Source organism: Alternaria conjuncta (assembly GCF_024043145.1).
Source record: "Alternaria conjuncta strain BMP 0040 chromosome Unknown scaffold_2, whole genome shotgun sequence".
Classification (NCBI taxonomy): Eukaryota; Fungi; Ascomycota; class Dothideomycetes; order Pleosporales; family Pleosporaceae; genus Alternaria; species Alternaria conjuncta.
The window spans coordinates 2,223,121-2,234,481 of record NW_026250091.1 but is presented as its reverse complement, the minus strand read 5'-3'; the positions used below and the strand labels follow the sequence as shown (position 1 = coordinate 2,234,481).

General features: G+C 53.7%; 5 protein-coding genes across 5 annotated transcripts; 2 read left to right on the top strand and 3 right to left on the bottom strand.

Annotated features, from left to right (window-relative positions):
• Window positions 1–43: 43 nt before the first annotated feature.
• On the bottom strand, window positions 44–1,177 carry J4E85_001869 (uncharacterized protein; the record flags this gene model as incomplete). The annotated part of the gene is made up of 2 exons (XM_051466153.1): window positions 44–1,143; window positions 1,165–1,177. 2 exons carry the CDS (start codon window positions 1,175–1,177, stop codon window positions 44–46), a joined length of 1,113 nt encoding a protein of 370 aa, XP_051330710.1.
• A 197-nt stretch (window positions 1,178–1,374) lies between these two features.
• Window positions 1,375–5,104, bottom strand: J4E85_001868 (uncharacterized protein; the record flags this gene model as incomplete). The annotated part of the gene is made up of 6 exons (XM_051466152.1): window positions 1,375–1,821; window positions 1,873–2,090; window positions 2,239–3,374; window positions 3,525–4,487; window positions 4,633–4,930; window positions 4,981–5,104. 6 exons carry the CDS (start codon window positions 5,102–5,104, stop codon window positions 1,375–1,377), a joined length of 3,186 nt encoding a protein of 1,061 aa, XP_051330709.1.
• Window positions 5,105–5,873: 769 nt separating this feature from the next.
• J4E85_001867 (uncharacterized protein) lies at window positions 5,874–7,391 on the top strand (the record flags this gene model as incomplete). Its single annotated transcript, XM_051466151.1, has 1 exon — window positions 5,874–7,391. One exon carries the CDS (start codon window positions 5,874–5,876, stop codon window positions 7,389–7,391), a length of 1,518 nt encoding a protein of 505 aa, XP_051330708.1.
• Window positions 7,392–8,169: 778 nt separating this feature from the next.
• Window positions 8,170–8,994, top strand: J4E85_001866 (uncharacterized protein; the record flags this gene model as incomplete). Its single annotated transcript, XM_051466150.1, has 3 exons — window positions 8,170–8,311; window positions 8,373–8,642; window positions 8,711–8,994. The coding sequence occupies 3 exons, from the start codon at window positions 8,170–8,172 to the stop codon at window positions 8,992–8,994; spliced, it is 696 nt and encodes a 231-aa protein (XP_051330707.1).
• A 191-nt stretch (window positions 8,995–9,185) lies between these two features.
• Window positions 9,186–10,928, bottom strand: J4E85_001865 (uncharacterized protein; the record flags this gene model as incomplete). Its single annotated transcript, XM_051466149.1, has 2 exons — window positions 9,186–10,147; window positions 10,469–10,928. 2 exons carry the CDS (start codon window positions 10,926–10,928, stop codon window positions 9,186–9,188), a joined length of 1,422 nt encoding a protein of 473 aa, XP_051330706.1.
• Window positions 10,929–11,361: the final 433 nt, after the last annotated feature.

Below are 11,361 nucleotides of genomic sequence, written 5' to 3'. Positions count from 1 at the left end.
AAATCAACGCTCTCTAGACCTCAGAATATGTCCGCCTTCAACATTAGAACGGCACGTCCATATCCTCAACACTCTCCTCTTCCTTCTTTCCACCACCCTGCTGTTCGTGCAAAACTTCCTTGATAAACCCAATCAACGCATTGACACTAGCCTTCTGCGTGCTTGGTAGGAAGTGACCCCCGGGGTGATACACAACGTACTTCTCCTCGCTGTGCTCGCAAGCCTGGACCAATGCCAGACTGCGCGCCTCCTCGACCACGACATCCTGCGTACCCAAGAAATGCAGCATCGGTGTCTTGATCTTAGGCTCATAGAACGCGTGATAAGGGTTCTTCCCACGCGCTGCAAAGCCACTATAGCTGACCGCGAACTTCAGCGGCGGATGGATTGTGCCCTCCATGTACCCAGTGTCCTCTTCGAAAGACTCTGGGAACCTCATACCGCCTTCAGGGTAGAGCTTCTCAAACGCGGCGCGACGGCCTGGCTCGAGCAAACTCGCGACCATAGCTGCCGCTGCTCCACCTTGTGAGAATCCCACGACGCCGTCAAAAGGACCTTGTTCTTTGAGCACGCTCGCGATGCGCTCCAACCCTTGCTCCATGCCTTCGTACGTGTATGGTTCCCCTGTGCCCTTCCTCCTCCACCAAGCCCATGCGTCGATCTCCTGCTCCTCTCCGTCCTTTGCATCTTTGCCCTCGCCATCTTTACTTGTGTTTCCCGCTAGGAACGATTCGTCGGCGGGGGTTAAACGTATCGGCGCAGTAGGGTATACGAGTTCGATGCCTTTGGGGAAGGCTTTTTGTAATGTCTTGCGCAGTGCGCCGGTCTTGGCTTGGAATAGTGATCCTGATTGCGTGTAGCCATGGAGCATCAATAGCTTTATCGGGCGATCTGGGGGCGGGGCGGCGGCCATGGTACGCCAATGGGAGCGGACGCGGAAGTTGGCGAGTGTGTAAAGACGTGGGTCTGAGAGGGCGAGGAAGTGTTTGAAGCGCATGTACAAGATGCGCGGGATAGTAGAGCGCGGACTTGGCAAAGTAGCTCGTAGAAGTTGTGATGCTCGGGCTCGAAGTTTTGGGTGTTGCTTCGGAATGATACCGATTCTCGGGATGCCGATTGCGTCATGGGCTAGCGGGAGAACACCTGGGCGACCACAAAACTCACGGCGCGAAGACATGTTGCGAGCTATGCGGAACAGGTGCAGTCTTAAGTGCGTAATCTATATACACGAGGATTTGAATGATTGTGACTGTATCGAACCAGAATACTATATTACTACGATTGCATTGGAAGGCAGCAAGCTCTTTTGTCTGGATAAGTGGTACTCTTCTATGTACCGCTTCCTACGTCTACTTGACATTCACACATGCACGCTCAATCAAAATGACTTGGAGAACGAGATGACCTAGACACACTATCGACCCCACTATCCTCCCCCGCATTCATGTACTTCCGATACGGATTGGTGGATTTCGAAGTCCGTGAAGCCGCAGAAGACGGCGCTGCTGACCTTCTTGATGCTTCAGATCGAGGAACAAGGAATTTGCTGACATCGCCAATATCAGACTGATCGGCATCGGAGCCTGCCGAACTGGGGCTCTTCTTGCCTCGCGTCTCTGCATCTATGTCGTCGCAGACAGTGGAGTTCTCGCCCGAGTACACGGACGGTGCAGAGTGCACTGATGGCGCATACGTTGCCGGGTAGGCACTCAAGGGTACTTCGGGATCCTTGTCGAAATGCCATTGTAGCTGACGGTGAAGGCGCCGATAGTTGTTTTCTCTCATGAGGAACGATCGTTCAATAAGTGTCTCGATGTCGTTCTACTACGCATTAGTTTCGGGTTTACAGTCGCAAGCTGTATAGGTTCTTACATATGTTAATCTACCGTCGAGAATATATAAACCCATATCGTTGGTCTGAAATTGGAAGCCGAGCTCGGTCAGCGCATACTCTTCCACAAGGGCTTTCTGAATAGTGATCGATTCTTTGCCTGATGCTGTCTCAGATGGGCAAAACTGCGGTTCGTAGTCTGGGTCAAAGAAGTAGGTATGTATCGGTTGGCTCCCTAGATAGTGAGTCTGACCTTTACCTAGACAGTGTTAGTACATGGTTATCGAACTTTAGTGACGCATCATTACCTGATATACGTGTGTAAGGTGTTCTCCATCCGGCTTGCCTCATGGTCAGCAGAAGCTCGCTTCCTAGATTAAGCGCCGAGGACTCCCAAAAGATCGTACTCCTAACAATCTGGTCATCCGTGTTGTCGTAATCATATTGTATGAGTCGACTGGTTTGAAACGGTTCGTCTTCGGCGTCTTCAAAGACAGATTCAATCCCAAAACCAGCCAGCGACTTTTGCAGCCTGTCCATCCTTTGAGAGCGTCTGTCGGCTTTAACAGGGAAGACGATCATCTGCTGGGACGGTGAGTTAGTTTCCAATGTGGCTGTACTTCCTAACGAAGTACGCGAAGCATGCATTGAGCCCATGGAGCTGCGAAAGCTGTCACGACGAGAAGTTTTCTGAGGACGATCTCGATAGCTCGGTCTCATGTCCAGGCGGGCGAAACTCTCCAAGAATGGGTTGGAAGAAGATGCCGTAAGCGGGGGTCGTCTGCTTGTCGCATACTCTGTTACATCCACGCTGCGATTGCCTTCCGCTATGCGAGTCCGTCTTATGGTCTGATCGTTGTCTTGCTCTGAGCTCAATTGCCGCTCTTGTATCCCATGAAGTAGCTCTTCGTAGCGCTGCAATTGCGACCTGTGCACTTCGTCGGTTCGTTGTCTTTCCGCTATGACCATGGCGTCGGCTTTTCTCCGTGCCTCCTTCTCGGCTTCCAGTCTCTCAACATTGAGAGCTGTTTGAGCTGTTTCTTTGGCCAACTGTGCCACCGCAATCTCTTTCGCTGCCAAATTCCTCACTTGTTGAGCTTGTTCAGCTGCTCTTGCTTCCATAGTCTTCCTTTCCTCCTCCCACATAATTTCCATGCGCTTTTGCTCTGCCCTTTGAGCTGCTACGAGACTTTCGAGTTGCTTCATTTTCTCCTCGTCCTTTTCATGGGCATCCTGCATCTGCTTCATGTACACCTCAGCTGTTGCATTGGCTCGTTCTCGTTCGTTTTGGACTTCTTGTTCCTTGAATATCTTCGCCAGTTTCGAAAACGGTGAGTCCTCGTACTCAATTCGGGGTTCTTGATTGCGCTTCTGAAGTAGTGTCTCTACCCGAGCGAGAACAGCGGTTTCTCTGGCCTCATCCTCGGCCGTTCTTGTCTGCATCTCCACGGGTGGAGCAGGCGGTGGGGGTGGAGGAAGAGGCATCGGTGGAGCTTGAGCTTGGGCAGGAGACGGCGGAGGGGATTCAACGGCTGGCTGATGACTTGGAGGGTGTTGTGGGTATGGATCAGATGCATATGCTTGTCTCGGCGGCTCAGAAGGCGGGAGCATGTGTGGTGGTTCCTGCCATGGCGGACTGTATCCATAATTGACAGGGGGCGGAATGTGACCGTGTCTGAAGGGATTTGAATACCCTGATTTGGACTTGTTCCTGGGATCGCGAATGTTGACCCTGTCACGGTAGGGTCTGTCGAAAACTCCATCATCATCCTCATCATCACCACTATGAATCGTGTAGACTTTGGAAGGACGCTGTCTGGTTTCAGCCTCTGTAGGTAGTGGCTTCACACCGTGTTTCCTTTGCTTAGATACATGTTGATGTGGATGGCCGGTTGACGTTTTTCCAAATGTCACATGTACTTCGCGAGCCTTACGTCTGGGTGACGGGGGATCGCCGTAGGTTGGTGATGGTTCGTATGTATGAGCCCGTGGATCAGTACGGTTAGAGCTCTTTGCACTCCTTATGCGGGCTTTTTGGGTGTTACTGCGAAAGTTGTACGGCGGTGCATTAGTGTCGACCATACTGTCTTCTTCGGCACTCTGGAATGCCTCGTCGTCGGACCCGACAGGCTCATTCTGCTCTTCCCATTCGTCAAAAGATAGGTTGTCGTCCTTCTTTGCTTCCTCTACCATTCTGAGAATATCCTCCCTCCAGGCATCGTCCTCCACAACGCCCTCGACACCGTGTTGACGAGTTGAGCTGAGACTAATTTGATTCGGCGAGAGCGTGGTCCATGAGGAGAGTAGTCTGTCTACAACCAGATCAGGTTCCGTTTGCCTACTCCACAAGATCATGGCCTTTTCATCTGGACTTGAAGGTCGTCTCTTGGGTACTGCGACGGGCTCTGGAGATGATGCATGACTGTTTCTAGTGGCCGTTTCGGCGCTTTCATCAACAACGGATGCTTGGTGGAGTTGACGTGTTTGTAGGTATGGTGGCGGTGGACTTGTGTCGCCAGAGCTGAAAACCAGTTGATAGAGCCAGGGCGCAGTGTCAGAGGAGCCACTCTTCCATAGGGCTAGTTCAGCCGAGGAGGAAGGTTGCGTGGCCGCCTCGAGCTTTTCGTCTTCCTGTTGTGCACTCTCTACAACGTGCCTGTTCGCCTGGACAGCGCTTTCCACAATCCGGCGAAACCGATTGAATCTAGGTCTACCATGGGTTTGACCGTTGGAGTTGAAGTCTGGAGATCTGGTGATGTAAGCGACCACGAGAATCAGGAGACAAAATCGATCATGCTTACGGCCGATTAGCCTCTTCTCTGGCGAGGCGAATAACGTTCAACTCCAGAATCAATGCAGTCTTGATTCCCTCGACCTTCTTCAAAAGACCTTTGGCTTTGGGCTTTTTCAGCGGCCACTTGAGCCCGACCAGGCTTCGTCTCTTATCAATTAGTAGCCGAATCTCCGCAGCGACCCGTTCGTATCGTGATATGATTGAGCGAGTATTGGTGAAAAATGCAGGCTTGCACAAGTCTTGATGAGCATCAAGAATCTCCCCAAGGGTCTGCAGACTTCCCGCAAGTAGAGATATCTCATCCGCTATTTCTGTTGAGTATGATGTACGCTCAATACAGGAATTCAGGGCCTACCGATCTCCGCTATTTCTGTGGGCGCATTCTTGATTGTCTGAACTACGCTGAAGAGAGCAAGCGAGAGTTGGGCTGCGCTTGCACCGATGGTGATCGCCGACGCGATGATGCTAATGGGATCCATGCGAACGTAGACGATGCGAACGACAGTTCAGCGGACGCGGGGAGCGATGCGCTGGCAATAGAAATCAATGCACGTAGCCTTGTGGCTTACACAGCCTCTTTCATGCTCTTCTCCAGGTATTACATAGCCTCGCCGCTTTGCTGCAGGCTGACGACCATCCATTGGTTGTCGAGCCCATGCAGGTTACACGGAATTGTGTTGACAGTTTCGAGCTGAACTTGTGGGGGCCATGCTGCATGTACAAGCCGGGGGCAGCAATGCGGCTAGGACGGGTACGAGCGATGTCATACGGGTCTGGATCGAACAGTTGGACGTGCATGATAAAATGGTATGAAGCTCCGATCCGATTTCTGGATCACTCGAGAGTTGACTTGGTTCTAGGGCCCTATGCTGAACGTTGCCTACAAGTTTGCGGCGTAATCATATTACGGAGCATCCGAGGCACCGCGTATTGTAGCTGTTGTGCTATTCGGCATCCCCTCCAGCTCGAAGAAGCTCCATGCCAGTCCGCTGATGCCTGGTCGGATGATTGCAAAAAAGCGACTCAGATTTTTGTTCCGTCTTGCGATATCCGGTGAAGAGCCCATATTAGTGCTGACTGAGGATTGTCGCTTGTCAAGACGTGGTGAGGCTGAGAAGTAGACGGGACGAGTGTGGAGTAGAAATGCGGGATGTCTGAGTGGCTAGCGCGCCTCGGCTCTTGGCAGGTGCAATCCAAAAGTTATCGCTCTCATGACGACTGCCCGCTGGAGCTCAACCCCATGCCGCCATGAGCTTTCGACCAATACTGCCGCGGCCAATTGCAGCGCGGGATGCGAACACACTATGTCTACGATGTTGGCGCAGACTCGCAAAAGCGCCGCTGCAGTCCCGGAGACCAATTTCTTTCAATCCGTCATATAGAGACGACGCCATAGTAGCCGGACGAGGCGGTACTGCTTTCGGAAAGGACTACTTCCGGGCGAACCCACTACTCAAGGATACATTCTGGAGGTCAGGACCAGAGTTACAGAGCTCCATTCTGTCCGTCAAATCGGCGAATGCAAGCGGGCAGCAAGCGGCGAAGGAGGATGGCACAACTGGCACAGAAGAAGTATTACCACATAGGCGGCGGAAGAAAGCAAAAGAGCAGGCAGTAGAGAACCCAGAGACGGCATACCCAATACCACACGATGCGTCGTCCAAGCTGGCACACATATCCTCGAGCCTCCCGCAGCAGTCGCTCAAGCGCATGATGACTACATACCTCTCGCTATCGAAACCGCGCCTCTCCTTCCTCGTCGTACTCAGTGCAACGGCCGCATACTCGCTATACCCCGTACCAGGTCTGCTTGCCCCCGCAGCAACAGCCACTCCGTCCCTCTCGACCCTCACACTCTTCTTCCTCACATCCGGCACTGCGCTGTGCTCGGCATCCGCAAACGCCTTCAATATGATCATGGAGCCCGCACACGATGCCAAGATGAGTCGTACGCGCAATCGGCCTCTCGTCCGGAAGCTTATCAGCCCACGAGGCGCCATCATCTTCGCCGTCGCGTGCGGGGTGCTTGGTACCGGCGCCCTCTACTATGGCGTCAACCCCACGACAGCGTTCCTTGGCGCCGCCAACATTGCCCTTTATGCGGCCGTGTACACACCCATGAAGCGCATGCACATACTGAACACTTGGGTTGGCGCCATCGTTGGAGGCATTCCGCCGCTCATGGGTTGGACGGCTGCAGCGAGTCAGTACGCCCATGACGGAACTTGGGAAGAACTGCTGTTTGGTGAGGGTTCGGCTGGAGGGTGGCTGTGCGCTGCGTTGTTGTACGCCTGGCAGTTCCCCCACTTCAATGCGTTGAGCTGGGCCATCCGCGACGAATACAAGAATGCAGGTTACCGCATGACAGCCTGGGTGAACCCTGGAATGAACGGACGAGTGGCACTGCGATACTCCATTCTCATGTTCCCCGTCTGTATCGGCTTGTCATACTGCGGCGTGACCGACTGGAGCTACGTAGCCACGAGTAGCGTCGTCAACGGCTGGATGGCACTCAAAGCCTGGCAGTTCTGGAAGGCCGAGGGACAAAAAGGAACGGCCAGAGGTCTTTTCTGGGCTAGCATCTGGCACCTTCCCATTGTCATGGTACTCGCCATGGCCCAGAAGAAGGGACTTGGAGAACGTATTTACCGCAGCATTTTCGGCTATGCCGACATTGACGAAGAGGATCTGTACTACGAAGCCGGCGAGTTCGAGGCAGAGGAGCAGAAGCAATTGGCCCTCGTCGAGAGCAGACGAAACGCCTGAGATTGGCGTACCTGGGAGACCCACATTGCATGCTCGCTGTCAGGCAAGCACATTCACCGTTCCCGCTCACCCGTTGACGATCGCTCGATCAACAGGTACATGTTTCCATACCCCACTGTATCATATGTCATTATCACGCATCTAGAAGGTCGCGATCGGATTTAACGAAAACAAGCTTCATGTCCATAGTGTTTCGCATCTTCGTCCCGGGTTTTCTTCAAGTCCTTCCATGCCGCCACGATACTGCAATCCACACGCTCAATATATTCTAGCAGCCACTGTGCATCGCTTCGAGTAGTCGCCTCCATCCAACGTACGCTTGTGGTGCAACTAGAGACGCCTTTCAATCTACCAGGATGGCAAAGCCGCCTGTCGCAATATCGGAACCGGGTCATGTGTTTCGACTACCGGACAGGGGGACGCTGCTTGCCGACCAATGACTACATGCTAGCGCCACTAACCTCATCTAAACATCCATATGTTTCCCATGAATTAATTGTACTGGGTCTCGCGTTTCAACACCTCGGTTCGGCAACGCCCCATTGCCTACCATCTCTTTTACCCGCCGGAACATTATCGACCTACTCGTGCGCAAGGCGGCGAAAAAATGAAGTACCACACGCCTGAGTCTGGGGCGCATAGTACTGCAATATAGAAGAACCTGGATGTGTGACGGCTCCACCAAGCCATCAGGATGGTTGTATATATAGAGGGGGGTTTGGTACCTCGTAGGGACATCAAGATACCCATCATCACATCTTCTTCACAGTAACCAACCATGAAGTGTTCCGTCCTCACCACCCTCCTCGCTGTCGCCAGCACGGCCAGCGCCCACTACACCTTCCCCGAACTCGTCGTCAAGGGCCAAAAGACCGGTCTGTGGCAATACGTCCGCAAGACCGCCAACTACCAGTCCAACGGTACGCCTCCCAATCCATACCCATCACTTCCCTTCCAAACACCCATTTAACACCCGTCTAGGTCCCACAACAGACGTAACCGCCGACGCCATCCGCTGCTACGAGCTCGCCCCCGGTACAGGCTCAAAAACCTACACCGTCAACGCCGGCGACTCCGTCGGCTTCACAGCCGCATCCAGCATCTCGCACCCGGGCCCCCTTCAATTCTACCTCGCCAAGGTCCCCGAGGGCAAGACTGCTGCGACCTGGGATGGAAGCGGCGATGTGTGGTTTAAGATCTTCAGTCAGGGCGCTACCTTTTCTGGTGGGCAGATGAACTGGCCGAGCAACGGTATGTCTTCCCTAATCTCTACTTCGCACTCAGATAGAATTAGGAAGCTGACGTGAGTGTGTGAATAGGCAAGCAAGAAGTCGACGTCACACTCCCCAAATCCCTTCCTTCGGGCGAATACCTCATGCGCGTTGAGCACATTGCTGTGCACTCTGCGTCCACCGTCGGCGGTGCGCAGTTCTACATCTCGTGTGCGCAGTTGAAGGTTGAGAACGGTGGCAGTGGAACGCCGGGACCCAAGGTTGCTTTCCCGGGTGCGTACAAGGCGGACGACAAGGGCATTCAGCTCAACATTTACTACCCGGTTCCTACTAGCTACACTCCTCCCGGCCCCGCTGTGTGGAGTGGTTAGATGAACTGAGGGCGAGGAAGAAATGGGGGGAATTAGATTTCGTGTATATACTTGAGAATGAAACTTCATGTCACATACTTTCAGCTTTATTGAGAAGTTTGCGTCGCATGTAAGCGTTGTGAAATTGTTCTTGTTATATATTCTTGTACATTCTTTGGCCTCGTAAACCATCTCAATACTGGGCTTCAGTCCTATTTCGCGCTAGAGCCAGCGTGTGAGCTTCCGTGCTTCCTCCGACTCGAGCTCTTCTTCTCCTTCTCCTTCTTGTCCTTCTTTTCCTTCTCAGCCTTCTCGGGTTTCTCAGGCTTCGGGTCCTTTTCAGGCACCTCAGGCGCTACTTCCTGTTGCTCCCTGACCTCCTCGGGCTTACTACCAACCCTTCTTACGGCCCTGACAATGTCATCTGCTCGCTCGATGGCGACTTCGTGGCCTACACCGTCGAGTACCTTGACCCTGACGTTTTCCTCACCTAGTACTGCTCTTGCATCCTCGGTGACTTCGTCGGCGTTGATAACGGGGTCCGTCTCGCCGAGAATGAGCCAGACTTCCTTTAGTGGGCCGGCGCGGTTCTCGATGTTTTCGCGGATGACGGCCCAGCGCTCTTGTTGATTCTGGATGGGCGCATGACGGATGGTCGATATGAAGGCTGGCACGAACCCCTTGTGGTTTTGTATCTGCCAATCCACGACGGAAGAAACGGTAGAGTGCGGGTTGCCTGGCAAGAGCATTTGGTTGCTGCTCAGATATGTTTTGTCTCCTTCGCTCGCAACCGTGGTAGTCTCGGCATTCTCTACTGCTTCAGGGTCGCTCTCAACTACTTTGCGTCCTGTCCATAGTTTGCTTGCGACGAACTTGCGTACCATCCATTCCGGCATCCAGGAGCTGTTGTAGAGCATTTTGCTGGAAATGGAAATGCGGTTTTTGCGGATGAGCCCACTAGGAGCGACGAGGACGAGCCCGCGGACGAGCGAGGGGAAGTACGATGTGAAGTCTGCAGCGATGGCGCCTCCCAGAGAGTAGCCGACTATGGTGAAATGCGACCAGTGGATGGGCGAAGATTGTAGCGCGAGCAAGATCTGGCTGGTGAAGAGGTTGGAGTCATAGTTGGTTGTGTCCGGGTTAGGACCATCAGAGTAGCCGCGACCAAAGAGGTCTGTTGATATTGTTAGTATAATTATTTTGTAGCATAGCACGGACTGTCCACGATGCAGTTCGGTAATCGCATCTGCAGTGCACGTGGTTCACCGTTGGTAGGGCTGGCGGGCCCCTTGCCCAAACGGGCAAAGCAAGGAACCCCATGACACAGTCCTGCGCCCGGTTCAACGTGGGGCATGCAGATGTGGCGATCATAGAAGCTGCACAGAAAAACCATCTTCTCCATGTCCAGGAAGACGGTGTTTGGTTTCACGGCTTTGAAACAGCGAAGAGAAAAGTGACGGGGCAAAGACTAGCAGTGACAGCAAGGAGGACCCACCAAAAAGCATGACACGTCGGCCCCTGCCAACCAGTTTGTGTGCCAGGTCAGTCAAGGCAATGCTCGGAGTCGAGATGCCATGGATGAGCAAAACTTTTTCTCCATCTCTGGGGCCGAACTCATACACGCGGATAGTACCCCATGGCGAATCGACATCGCGGGCTCCGGGCAGTGCAGCTGGATGGTATGGAAGTTCTGCAGCGTCCTCGGGAGACAGATCTGGTAGCAGGGAATCCCTGGGAGAAGCAATCGGAGGCCGTCTGGCAGACTTTGAAGATGAAGTCAAAGCCCATAGGATGGACAGTCCGCCAACAGAGGCAGCGCCTATGATGGCATAGCGCTGGACCTTGGGAAGGCGCTCGAAGCGGGACAGCTGGGTGGCGGTGATGTTTGAGACCCTCTGGATGGCAACCTCGGCGGCTTTGGGCTGGGGCTTCTCGCTGGCGAATAAGGAAAACATGGCGATACAGGAATAGATGTAGAGAGTCGGACCCTGAGGCGGTGGAAGAATAAGCTGATCGCCATGGCGCTAAGCGATCGCCGCTTCCGCTGGATGCGCCACATGGAACAGGCCCATTGTTGCCATACCGTATTTCTTTTACAGCTCGGTTCGGATGCCATCGCCTGCCGGGCATGCGGCCGGCCTTACTAGAGCTGCTGCCGCATGCATATCACACGAACCTTATCGCGACGTAACGTGAAATAATGCTCCGCGTACCAAGGCCGAGTTGAATTGGCGCTGATCTCGAGGCGGCTAGCCCTGCTGCTGTGGAGTGAGCCAAGTCTGGGAGCGCGTCAGCTCAATCCTCACAGCCACAAGCTGAGCACGGAGACGCTGCGTAGTCGGCCCTGCACTTCTACACATCCTCCCTGCCCACGGCGTTGCTGACCCG